A 12,896-nucleotide genomic window follows, 5' to 3' on the forward strand; every position below is an offset into this window, starting at 1 on the left:
TCCTGTGACATTTATAAAACTTATAATATCACCATAGGTTAAATTACTATAAGGAATTTTTTCCTCAAACCTATCTTTTAGTTTTGTTCTAACCTTTTCTGCAAATAATGTTGGTAAGCCACTTATAAATTTTTCTTTCCAATAATCATGACTACAATCTTCTCTAATCATGAATTTGTTGGGGAAAACATCTTTATACCATCTAAAATTATCTAACTTTGGACATGATAGATTTGATAATATCTATAAACTTCTATCTTGGAAAAGTTGAGGTTCTCCTATAAAATGTTTAGCTATTTTATAAATCAAAGTGGCGGTGGTATCTTCTAAGACTTGATTTTCAACTGTTTGTCCTGTTGACTCAGTTTTAATAGTTTGAGTAATAGTTGTAGCATTTAAAATGCTTTGTCTATTATTATCTGTGAGGTAATTATCCCACCAATATTTTATAGTACCTGCAAAACCTGATATAATCATAAATGCTGCTTGATTATTTGACATTCTGGCAATTTTATATGTCGCAATGGTCATTCTCATTTTATGTAGTTTATTATATTTTTGATGTTTTGCTAATCCATCAATATTCTATTTCGCGAGTTCTTTTCTAGAATGTGAAGTATGAGATAAAAATTTATTTTCTTCATTCTGCATATCCGAAAATATGGGATTTTTATAATAATTCTTTTTTACTGAATATTTAGAGCTTAGTTTGTTAATTTCGTTATCATTTTTTCTGATAAAGTTCTTATAACCTTGTCATTTGTGACTTTTAATTCGGATTTAATCTTTCTTTATTTTTCCTAAAATATCATCGGTTACTTCAAACTTTTCTTCAAATTTAGGAAATTTATCTTTAGAGAATTCTGGTAAGTTAAAAATTGGATGAGTTTCTAATTTTTTATCATAATGACAAGAGCTTGGTTTATCTTTAAAAGTTTATTTATTCTCAGCTTTGAGAATCTGATTAGATACCGCATGTAATAATTGATTGGTATAATTATTTTGTTGGAGTATTTTATTTATATCCTTATTTGTAGGATTACCTTTAGTATTTACTATATCTAATTTAAAAGGTGAGGCAGTAACAACTCTGCTTTCTACTGGTAGACTAGTTTCTTCTAAAGGAGGAATTGTTGATTCTACAATTTTATTACTAGTAGTATACCATTTATTAAAAATCATGTTTAACGAATCCTTTTGATCATCTACTATTCTTATAATTTTGAACCATTTAAAAATTCAATACTACAGCTTATTTTTTTTCATATCATTGGACCATTTTTCTGTAAAAGAATATCTTTATTTTAATGAATATTTTTGTTTATACCATTCCTTTTTAATAACATTTTCTAAACTATTCCATAATTTATATAAATATTCAAAGTCAAGTTTAAATATTACATCTGACCTAATCACATATAGAAAATTTCTTACTCCTAGCATTTCACTAGCAGTGGGACTTATTGACTTTTTAGCTTTTAAATTTGTAGATTCATAGTCTTTTGGAATTATTTTTGAGATATCAAATCCTTTTAGTTTTCTTTAAATATCTTCTAATGTTGCTTTCCTTTCTTCTAGAGACTTAGAGACTGGACGTCTAGAAAAGGACATTTTTCTACTGGAAGATGCTTGATAAAAAGATTGTGATCTTAGAAAGTTTAAATCTATAGATCCATCTGGATATTGTACTACTTGTTCAATAATTGAATTTTGTTCTTCTATTTCTGTCTTCATTATGGAATCGAAATGCGAATTATCCTTTTTAATACATCATCCCATTTTATCATTTTTGGGATAAAGGTATTATTATGATTAAGGTTAGCTTTCATAAGAATGGTAGCTCCATTATTACTAATTATTTTTGCCTAAGGGGCTAAGGTTGTTTTCATTAATTTGTAATATACTCTATATATTATTGCTATTTCTCTTGTATTTACCTTACTATTCATGTTTTTTGTTTTAACATTTAATGTTAATGTATCCAAAACATTTTGATCATTAATATCTATAGAAAAATTAGGATGACAATTAAAGTATACCGGGCCGTTAGCGAGGTTACTTTGTAATACTGTTAATAATGAATAATCAAAATCTAATAACCTATCATCTTTTAAAAGTAGACACATAGGTATATCTAAACCTAATCTATATACTGGTTTAACTGCTACTTGAACAAGACCTATGTGAAGGAAATTGTAATTTTTTCTATAACTATTAATATCTTCAATTGCTAATAATTCAATAGTCTCAATATTTCTATTAATTGCAATAGTAGATTTTGAAGTTTTAGTATTATAATTTTAAAAAAAAAAACAAAGAGTCCAGTTTTATAGACTCTATTAAAACTTTCTTTTGGAATATTTCAATTTTGTAAATCACTTTTTATTTTAGCTATTTTATTAGAGATAGCAGAAATATTAATACTATTTATTACGTTTATATTGATTTCAGTATCCATGAGGATTTTTGTAGATGAAAGAGAAAACACTATCCTAGAACAAAAATCTACTTTAGATGTTACTTCTACAATAATTATTTTTGAGTGTAGTAATTACTAAATTTCTTCTTCCAAAATTCTTTTATGTTATTCCTATAGGCTTGGTGACGGGACACCCTCCGGATTTGGCTCTATTTTTCACACACTTAGAGCTAATCCAATGGAAAATTCCAGGTTTACCAACATCTAAACCGCTATTAAACGACTATCCAACTTAAGGAATAAAACTAAGAACATAAAGGAAAAACAACAGTAATTACTAACCATAAAAATTATTATTCCAAGAGTAACACAAATTTCGACCGGCTCTAGGATAACATAACGCTCTAGCCACTCCTACTTATACTCACACTCCCTCCCGAGCAGCTTGGCTCTGATACCATTTGGAGGACGGATCAGAAAAATATGGAGCAAAATAAAAGTTTAAAATACCAATTCCTCTATAATGCAATTATCATCAGCACCAGATAGTGTTTGTTAAATATTTGTCAGAATTTCTGAAGCATATTTTGGTTACGAACCTAATGGACTAAGGTGGAAGGATAGAGCTACATTCACTCAAATACAACTACAAGAAGAGAGTTATAGAAGATCAAACTCTTCTACAACTGCTCAAGCCACAACAAACACTTATACCAACAAGACTCTATTCATACCAAACACTCAAGGCACATAGTAGATTTCTCTTTGTTTAGCTTAATTACTTGTTGTTTTATTGACTTGATCCCAACTATTTTGGTTACTTTATTTCCAACTGTTGTTAAGATGCTATTATAAATAATTTGTTTTAACTTATAAATTTGTGATGCATTTCTCAGTAATTATAAGACCTAATTTGAAGATTTGTATTTTGGCAAAAATGGTATTTGTCCTTAAATTTCATTAGCATTGTACATTGCAACTAAAAATCAAAACATCTTAAATACAACAGTTAGAAACCAAATCACCCAATCATAATAATAGTGACATCAATACTAAATCACACAATCATAATAATAGTGACATCAATACTAGTGTTTGTTCTCCCCTACATTCCATGACTTCCTTGCCTTCTATCTCTTTCTTTTCTTCTTTGCTCTAAATTTGTTGATGGGTTCTTCATGTATTATTGTTGTAGGCTTGTTGAATCATTTGCATCATCCCATCAAAGAATCCACATCTATTACCAGTTATATATTTTTGATAACACAAACATTATTGCAAGATTAGTTGGTGGTCTTGGCATGTTAAGTTCAGCGTAAAGTCTAGAATAACAAATATGAACTAATATGGTAAAAATAAATACAAAGATAAGAAATAAGGTTAAGTTGAACTAGAAATGCATGAAAATAGAGGAGTATAATGATAGCCATAAAAAAATAATAGAGAAGAAATTGGAGAGAGAGAAGATTGAGAAAAAGGCATAAAAAATCTCAAATTTGTCTACAATGGTCTTAGAAGCAAATGGCTAAGATGATGGCTAATATAAATCCTAATGTGACCATTAGACCCTCTTTTACAAGGTCTCACACTCCTTTTTTATTTGTATGACACGCTCATTTGCAATTTATGTCACATAAGATGTCAAGTCAAAATTAAGTGTTTAAAATTTTATGTTTTGATGGGTTGAGGGGTCCATATGACAAAGGGCTACGTAGAGGTGTCCGCATTACAAACTCAGACAAGTACAAGCGTATAGTAGATCATTTTACCTTAAATTATTGAATCTCAAAAATGAAAAAACTAATGAAAACATTTTGGTTCCAATATTGGGTTGGTTTTGCTACTTTTCTTTTTCTACTATACATTTTTTTTTAATTCTGCCTCTGTTTACAACTAAAGATTGTATAGGATGTGTATAAAAAATGTATAATTATTATATAAAATATGTATCTGTATAAAATTTTTATAAAATTTGTATAAGGTGTGTATTGAAAATTTATAATTATTGTATGGACTATGTATATGTATAAGATTTGCGTAGTTGCTGCATACTCTGTGAATAAAAATTATATAATTGTTGTATAGAAATGTATTTAAAAGAATTTGTATAATTATTTTATATAATATGTATTTATATATGATGTGTATAAAAATGTATCATATGGTATAAAATATGTATCTATATATAATTTGTATGTATAATTATTGTGTAAAATATGGATCTATTTAATGTATGAAATATACATGTATTTCTATCAAATATATATTGATATGTTCTTTCTAGGTTGTATTTGAAAAAAAAAACATACTTTCTTTATAATTGATTATTAAAAAATACTAATTACAATGCAACAAAATTATATTTGTATATTTAAAAAGGATTAACAACTAAAAGAATAGATCTTTTTTAAAAAATGGAGCCAAAAAATAAGAAATGAAAAAAAGTAGAAAAACAAAAAGAAGAAGCAACTTCTAACAAAAGGAGAAGGCCTATGAAATGGCTAGGAAATGGTAAATCTAATCCCTTGGCCATTTGCTAGAACTAGTTGTCAATGAGTGTTATGTTTGGGATTATTTACCCAAATTCTCCCCCTTACAAGATAATTACAAAAATTCTTTAAAGAACTTTCTCTCTCTAATAATCTAATACAATGTTGATACATTGCCTAATCCACAATTTTCAGCTACAATAGTGGCACAACCCATCAAATCTGACACTTAGAGATAATGAGCTAAAAAATGGGCTGAATTAAAGGCATGCAATGGTAGTTTTGAAGATTTTTTGATTGACGTCATCTTCTTCTTCATCTACAATTTAAAAAGTTTCTATTGTTTTCAATCTCATCTAAACTTCTCCCTCAAATCTTTAAAGAGGTTAGTTTGTTTTCAAATTTTTTCAAGTTCAGTATATTTTAAATTAAATTTTATTAAACATACTTTAGTTAGTTAAAGGAATTAGAACCATCGTTTAGTCTTGGTATAAACCATTATATGAGCAAGATTTAATAGAGAAATTAGTTATAAAAAGTGCAATGCCTACCGTAGATAATACTAATCCACCGACAAAAGTGCAATTTTGTTACGAGTCATTTTGATTCAAAAGATAAAATATTTTTGTGAAATAGATCTAAGCTCACAACAATCATACGATGATGAAGAAGTTATGGGAGAAATTACCTGCAACATTAAAAATATCAGTGACATCATCTTAAAGAATAAAATGGCCTCTACCGAAGGTATGCCATTATGTATCTTCAGTAGTATTGTGATTTTGAATCTCTACATTATTATGTATCTACTGCTTATTTGTGCAATTTGATACATAATATTCATATATCAGATCATATTCTACCCTTACAGATTGATATGCATATGTAAAAGATACATAATATTTATGTATCAGATTTCATTATTGCCTATCAAATACATAATTGATGAAAATATACATAACATTTATATAGCAGGAAAACCCACATTTTCAGCAGATAAATAATCTAAAGAAACATACATAGTATATGTTATCACGTGTTATATATTACATTTTATAATGTGTAAAGGATACATAATATTTGTTTTAATTGATTTGTTTTTGCCAGGCATGAAATATATTGTTAAACATATTCCACCTCATCCTTTAAGATTTGACAGCTCATGCAACCAACATTTTCTAACTGATTTTGTTCATATTTCGAGAAAGGAGATCATTGATTTATTTTAAAAACATATTTTGGTATTTATCTGAATAAACCAAATTATAAGTTCACCGATCAGATAACCAAATGCATTTTAATGCTATTTATAACAGGATAATGTTGATGATGTTCATGTATGGGTCAAATATAATATTCTCAAATTTTTCATATTTAAATTTGCTATTAATATCGACTTGAAATGCACTGGTAATACATCAAATTTTGAGTACCTAGATTTACCTTCGAGTATTTTGATGGGAATGTATTTTCCTGAAAAAGATGTGTTAGTAAGGACAAATTTTGTTGAACATTTCAAGTTTGGTATTTCGACAATGATCAGGATGCGCTCAAGATGGGTATCTTGTACTTTATTCATACTTTTATTCTCTCCCAAATGAACGATTCACCTATGAGTGTTGTAGACTTTAAGATGGTTGAATACGGGAGATATAGAAATTATTCATGGAGAAAGATTGCTTTCAACAAATTGATGCATACACTTAGACAAGATGTGAATGTTGTAAAAAAATTTATCGATTAGGAGACATGCCACATAGACAAAATTTACAGATGCATGAATGTTGCTCTATAGTTGAGGGAAAGGTGGTTGTCCGTTAGAGTGACATTATTCCAAGGATACTTAATTGAAAAGTTATTGAAGTCTGACCGCAATATGAATATTTTATGGGAGAATATTTAGCAAGATATATCTCGTATTCTTTTTCTTTAAAGTATTTTTTTTACGTTAGTACATCACACATAATAAACTAATAGTTTAGTATATTTTGATCGACAAAAGATACATAAACTTTTAAAACCATAAAAAAACACATACGTCATACATTTTTAATTGTTGAATTAATTTTTTATCAGATTATTTGCTGATACATAGTGTTATTGTATTATAAAATCTATTTTTTATGATTTTTTTAAAACATACTTTACACTCTATGCACACCAACTTAATTCCTACAAAAGAGGAAATTACCAATCTTGACTTGCCAACCCCTACTGCTATTCTGTCGTTTGATCATGCGACATTATTTATATCTATATCTTCTGTTCCTATGTGTGAAAAAATAATTACTAAAGATACGGATATTTCTGTTGCATTGGAAGATTATGATTTTGATGAAGTTAGTAAAAAATCACTTGTTGATTTGCTAAACAAGGTAGCTTCTAGTACCAATTTGGCCCCACTGCTAAAGAGAAAAAAAAGTGATCCACTACCAAAAAAAAGTTATTCAACGATAAACAAGTAAGACAACAATAGATTCTACCAAATAAAAACATGTTGCAGGTACTTTAAAAGGTCCTCATTTTCGCATTGATGATTCTCCTATTGACACACCACTTGGGGTTGTTCAAGCTAAAGTGGCCTTTATTAGTGGCGTTACATCCCCTGATTTTCCAAGTGTTCAGTTTCAATCATAAGGAGGAGGTTCGCAGTCATGCATGTTCGAAAATCCACATGATACTACTTCCAACAGTCATGATCAATACTTGGTAAAAATAGTTATCGGTACATTAAAGCACTATGTAAGTGTCTATTGACTTTTATTATTTAAAATCAATAATGTAAGATTCAAACTTAGTACATATTTGTTTATGTTTTAGGTTGATAAAAAATTCATCCACCTAGAGACTTTAGTCCCTAAACAATACACGAACATTGATGCCCATGGGTTCATGAAACTTTTGAAGCTTAGAACTAGAAAATATTCAAGTATTAGGTGTGTTTTTTTAGATACGATGTGCTTTGTGTTCATACTGTACGAAACTAGGTTTTGGAGCTCAAACAGAGAAAAAAAGTTGAAGTTGAGTAAGAAGCCCAACCTGCAAGCCTACCCACATTGGGTGGGTACTACAAAAGTGGCATGGGTTGCTTTGTGGTTCTAAAAAACTGGAGAATCAGGGAACTTGAAAGTTGAAATTTTCTTTAACACTCACGATGGAGGAACTTACGGGGTGTGGATGGCACTTGCGCCTTGTAAGTGCCATCGTAAGTCACCTACTGAAGCTTATCAAGATCTCTAAGGTTTCTCTACTACTCACGACACTACCCACGTGGAATGGGTGCCACTTACAAACAGTAAGCTGGATCATAAGTGGCCATTGATGCAAGTTTCCCTGTTCTTTTTGGTTTAGATTCTATGAATTTTTATGTAATCTATAAATATTCTTTTGAAGTTTTTGTAGTTAATTTATGAAAGTTTACGTACTTATTATATTCAAAATCCTAAATTTGATTCTAAGATTGACTTTTGATCTTTTAATCTCTTTGCTCTTTGTTTTTAGTTTGATTATTAATTTGAGATTGTGGGTTACGTTCTTTCATTGTTGTGAGGATATTTCTATGCTTTCTTTTATGAATTCCACGGAGTGTCTTGCAACTGTGAGTGGCTAAATCCCATAGCTAGGATTATGGGAACCCTGGAAGAATAATGAAGTAGGGGAAGTGTTAGGTTCTTCTAAATCATTTTTTATGCATTACTTGTGATATTCTTCGGATTGTTTGATACCTTAAGTACTACAGCAGTTAAGGACTTGGCTGTATTCAAGATCATCTTTATAGGAAAGATTGTGATTGTTAAAAGAAGATTATAATAGTGATTAGAGGCTACCAACCCTTGTTTAATTAACTTGACACTCACAAGATAATAGTTAAACTGAGATCGAACACAAGGGTTTACAAAGAGACACTTTATGACTCACCAGGTGAAGACTGAAATTTATCAAGGCATCCACAAGTCGGTTGGTCATACCTATCTATCTAGGTTCTGTATATGTGGCATTGAGATAGTCAAATTGATCACGATAAGCTACGAAGTTAGGAAGCCATGGGGAATGCAGTCCTAGTGTTAATCTCATATTGATACACATAAAAGAAATCAATACTTGTTACTATTTTTTGTTTACAACAAATTCCCCCATTTAGTTTCCCACAATTTCTGTTACTTCAACAAGATTGTGAGATAGATTTGACCTATTCCTTGTGGGTTCGACCCCAACATAGTTGTGTTACTTTAATTTAATAGTGGCTACATTATATCTTCTTGGAGGGTATAGTTTAGGCGACATCAAATTTTGGCACCGTTGTCGGGGACTACAGTTATGAATTAATTGACTGAAGTTGTTTAGGTTGTTGGGTTTTACTTTTTAATTTTTCTTAGGTTGTATGAGAGTGTATGCCTATTACTGTAATGCCTTGGAAATGGGTCTCGAGACGTCACACGATGCTTAAGGTCACAAGTGTCCCCAAGCTAACCCTTCTACTGGCATAACTCATAAGCAACTGAATAAAATGCTTAAATCTGTATAAAATCTGTGAGAACATAAGACTTTTCTGAACTTGATCAATACAAATTTGAGCTTTACAAGATTACAACTTTTATTTTACCAAAATAAAATTGAAACTGAATACATTAACTCTACTGACTGTCTATGAAACCTCTATTAGTACTGACTTTAGATAGCCAGATCATGACTCCCAACTATCCCAACTCAATACGACAGAAATAGGAAAATAAAAGAACTACTTAAATTGTCTATCTGGCTTAAACCCTTGAATTAAAAATATTCATCACCTGCTGATTGGAAGCTGCGAGCTGACTGAATCTGAATGTGCATACTAAGTCTTGTACCTACATTATGAGACAATTTAGCACATAGACGTATATGTAGATCAACACTTTGGGAATGTACTGAGTATATGGGCGTGTATACAATTAAATAATCAATATCATAAATTCTTATAGAAAACATGCATGCTAGTATAGATGACTCACATAGCTTGAATTAAAACCATCATAATCATGAATAAGAAACTAGGTAATGTAAATCACATGAGTCATTGCACTTCATTCTAAATCTGCATTGTTTATTTATTCTCAAACTTGTAAGATAGATAAAGTTTTAAAACATCTTTCAGAGCATAAACTTTAATCTCATGAAAACTAGGGACTTCTTTGGAAACTTAAAGATTTTGACACTTGAGAGCCTTAGAAATCTTGGACTCATAGCTTTCAAAATACATATACTTGTATCTTAGATAGAGTGGGGGACTACTTTGGGAGTTTCTTCTAACCGACATAAACCATGTGAGCTACATGGAGTCCAATGTATTACCCACATTGGGGAGAGCTGTTCTAGCCTTGCCATCGGATAGAACCTTAACTTTTGTGATCACTGTCTTAACCCACTTGGGGTAAATCAGAAACCTATAGAGGCACGTACTTCTGGTGCATGAGACCTTGGAATCAAGCCCAACTCGGTGCTAAATATTACTCCCTTACTTAAGAAAATCGACCTTAAAATATTTAAACAATATGTAATGGGAGCAAAAATGCATCCCCTTTATCTCAAAATCAAAGATGTGGATTTCTTTCTTAACTTAGGATCAAAACTCACTTCTTTCTTGAAATCTTGATAGACTTATCATGAATAATTTTTGAAGTCTAAATATCATGGAAATATATGTACTCTTCTTGAAACACTTTAAAAATATCAATAAGTCATTCTCAAAGACTCACAATTTCACAATAAGGCTCAATTCTCGACAACAAATCTTGAAAATTCTTGAAAATAGGATATCAATATAGGCATGTGCAATTTATATTATGAACTCTCAATTTAGTTCATAATTAAAAAAGATAATCATGCAATTCAAGACTTGGACATTTCCATAATCTCATAAACTTGAAATATAGAAAAATAATATGAATTCATCTTGGAAATACGAAATTATGTAAGAAAAACTAAACCTTTTGGGCATAATAACGAAAGGGTGTTCTTGTTCAAAAGCACATACCTGAAACTTGGAGCTTTTGGATGACTTCAAAAATTTCGGAAGGTTATTCAGGAGCTATTGGGTGTCCCTCATAGACCTCTTAACGGAGAATTCAAATATGCAAGAATTATTGAATTCTCACGGTTGAATCTCTAGATAATTGGGTTTTTATATTAAAACCCTAACCTTATGGTTGAAGGTGTGCAGAGAATTTTGAGATGTTTAACTAAAGAGAAATAGAAGAAAATACATTCTCTGAGGATTATAAGTCATGGGAAGTGCAGGAAAAAGACCAAAATACCTTTGCAAAAATGTCATTAAATTGCTAAAAAAAATAGCTGACGACATTCGTGATAAGTCATCACGAAATGTCGTCCCAAAAGGGTGAATTTTATGATTTTTGGCTTAAGGTTGACGACATTTTGTGACAAGCCGTCAAACTTTTGTCAATTCATCACAAAATGTCGTTGCGAAATGTTAGATTTTCTTACTTTCTGTTTATGGTGATGACATTTTGTGACAATCAGTCAGGCTTGTGACAAGTCGTCACAAAATGTGGTCATGAAATTTCCAGGCTGATATGCTATAGTAAAATGGGCATAACGCTTTGCTCCGATAACGGATTTTGGAAAAATTTGTATCGTTGGAAAGATAATTCGAAGAAATTTTATTTGATATTTAGTAGGCCACCCATTTAGTAATATATAAGGAGTTATGATTGATTGAAGTCTACTCAAGTTTTGACGCTCACTAAAACTCAAACGATAGGAAAGCTTTCAACTTGACCTTGAGTTAGGGGATCTTTATGATCTCAATTCATGCCAAAATAGATTACCAAACTACATAGTTGATCAACATACCAAATTTACTTAGGATTTATGGATTTTGGAACATCTACACGTAGAAATGAAGGTTTGAGTCCTAGCTCGAAATACGGGGTGTTACATTATCTTCCCCTTGGGATCATTCATCCCCGAATGATGCTCTTTAGGTTAAGAATATAGAGAAAACTGAGGATACACAGTTGAAATAACTTATTAAACTAAATCAATATCTTTCTAAACTTTGGCATACTTCAAAGATTGCATATACTTATGATAAGAATAGCTATCTAACTGAATCTTTGATTTGAGAGGAGCAGAATAACGGAAGGCCGTTACCTTCGTCAGAATCTGAGCTAACTTTCTATTTTTACTTATTTATGAAGATCTAACTCATGCTGAGAATTTAGAATTTGCTTGATGTGCTCATGGAACGATCGTACTTATAGACTGCGAGGTGATAGTTTATGAAGGCACAAATCATGAGAAAACAAGGTTAAGATCACACAATGGGTATCACAGTGTCTGATCTGGAATACTTGGAAAACAAAGATCGTTCGGTGAATACTTATGAACTGAATCATAACTAGATATTCGAATTCTAAAACTGATGCCTGATACATATACTGAGATAAATTCGTAATTGCAAAACTATTTCGGAATGATCGTACTTATGAAACTTTAGGTAGTAAAACTAGGCTAGTTCAAAAATTGGAAATCCATAGAAATCTATGTGCCTGATTGTTAAACTGAACTGCTATCTATCCAAACTAAATCATACTAGATACTTATGCTCAAGTGGAGGGTTTCTTCAATACCCCTCTAGAGAGTTCTAACGATTTGAAGGAGCCAAGAATTTTTGGTCAAGATCTTAATAAGACATCTGAACAAGGGATTACAATATTGCTACAATTCCATAGCTTGGAATCATAGACCTTTGAATCGTAGACTGGGGTAGAATTTACTAGGATTTAGGCAATGTAACACCTTACTTACAACTTAGACACACTTCTAACATATTCTGTCAACTAATCCTTTACCTTAAAAACCATACTTATTGATTCATCTTCTAATCCTAACAAGGCCGTTGATATTTTTCCTTCTATTCATGTGTAAATTGAACTAAATTCCCTCACCATCTTCAAGCCTAACCCACAATCATAGGGTATACCATA

General features: G+C 30.6%; 1 protein-coding gene and 1 long non-coding RNA gene across 2 annotated transcripts in view; both read left to right on the forward strand.

Moving 5' to 3' along the window:
• Positions 1–1,970, forward strand: part of LOC107877993 — a 56,577-nt gene extending 54,607 nt beyond the window's left edge. The window contains exon 4 of the mRNA XM_016724825.2: positions 1,579–1,970. Within this exon, the coding sequence (XP_016580311.1) occupies positions 1,579–1,647 (69 nt within the window). The 3' untranslated portion in view covers positions 1,648–1,970. The remainder of the gene's footprint in view (positions 1–1,578) is intronic.
• A 3,500-nt stretch (positions 1,971–5,470) lies between these two features.
• On the forward strand, positions 5,471–8,379 carry LOC124885626. Its single transcript, XR_007042943.1, has 2 exons — positions 5,471–5,655; positions 7,412–8,379. It is a non-coding gene; the product is annotated as an uncharacterized LOC124885626 (long non-coding RNA).
• Positions 8,380–12,896: the final 4,517 nt, after the last annotated feature.

The sequence above is a fragment of the Capsicum annuum genome, chromosome 7, assembly GCF_002878395.1.
Source record: "Capsicum annuum cultivar UCD-10X-F1 chromosome 7, UCD10Xv1.1, whole genome shotgun sequence".
Taxonomy (NCBI): Eukaryota; Viridiplantae; Streptophyta; class Magnoliopsida; order Solanales; family Solanaceae; genus Capsicum; species Capsicum annuum.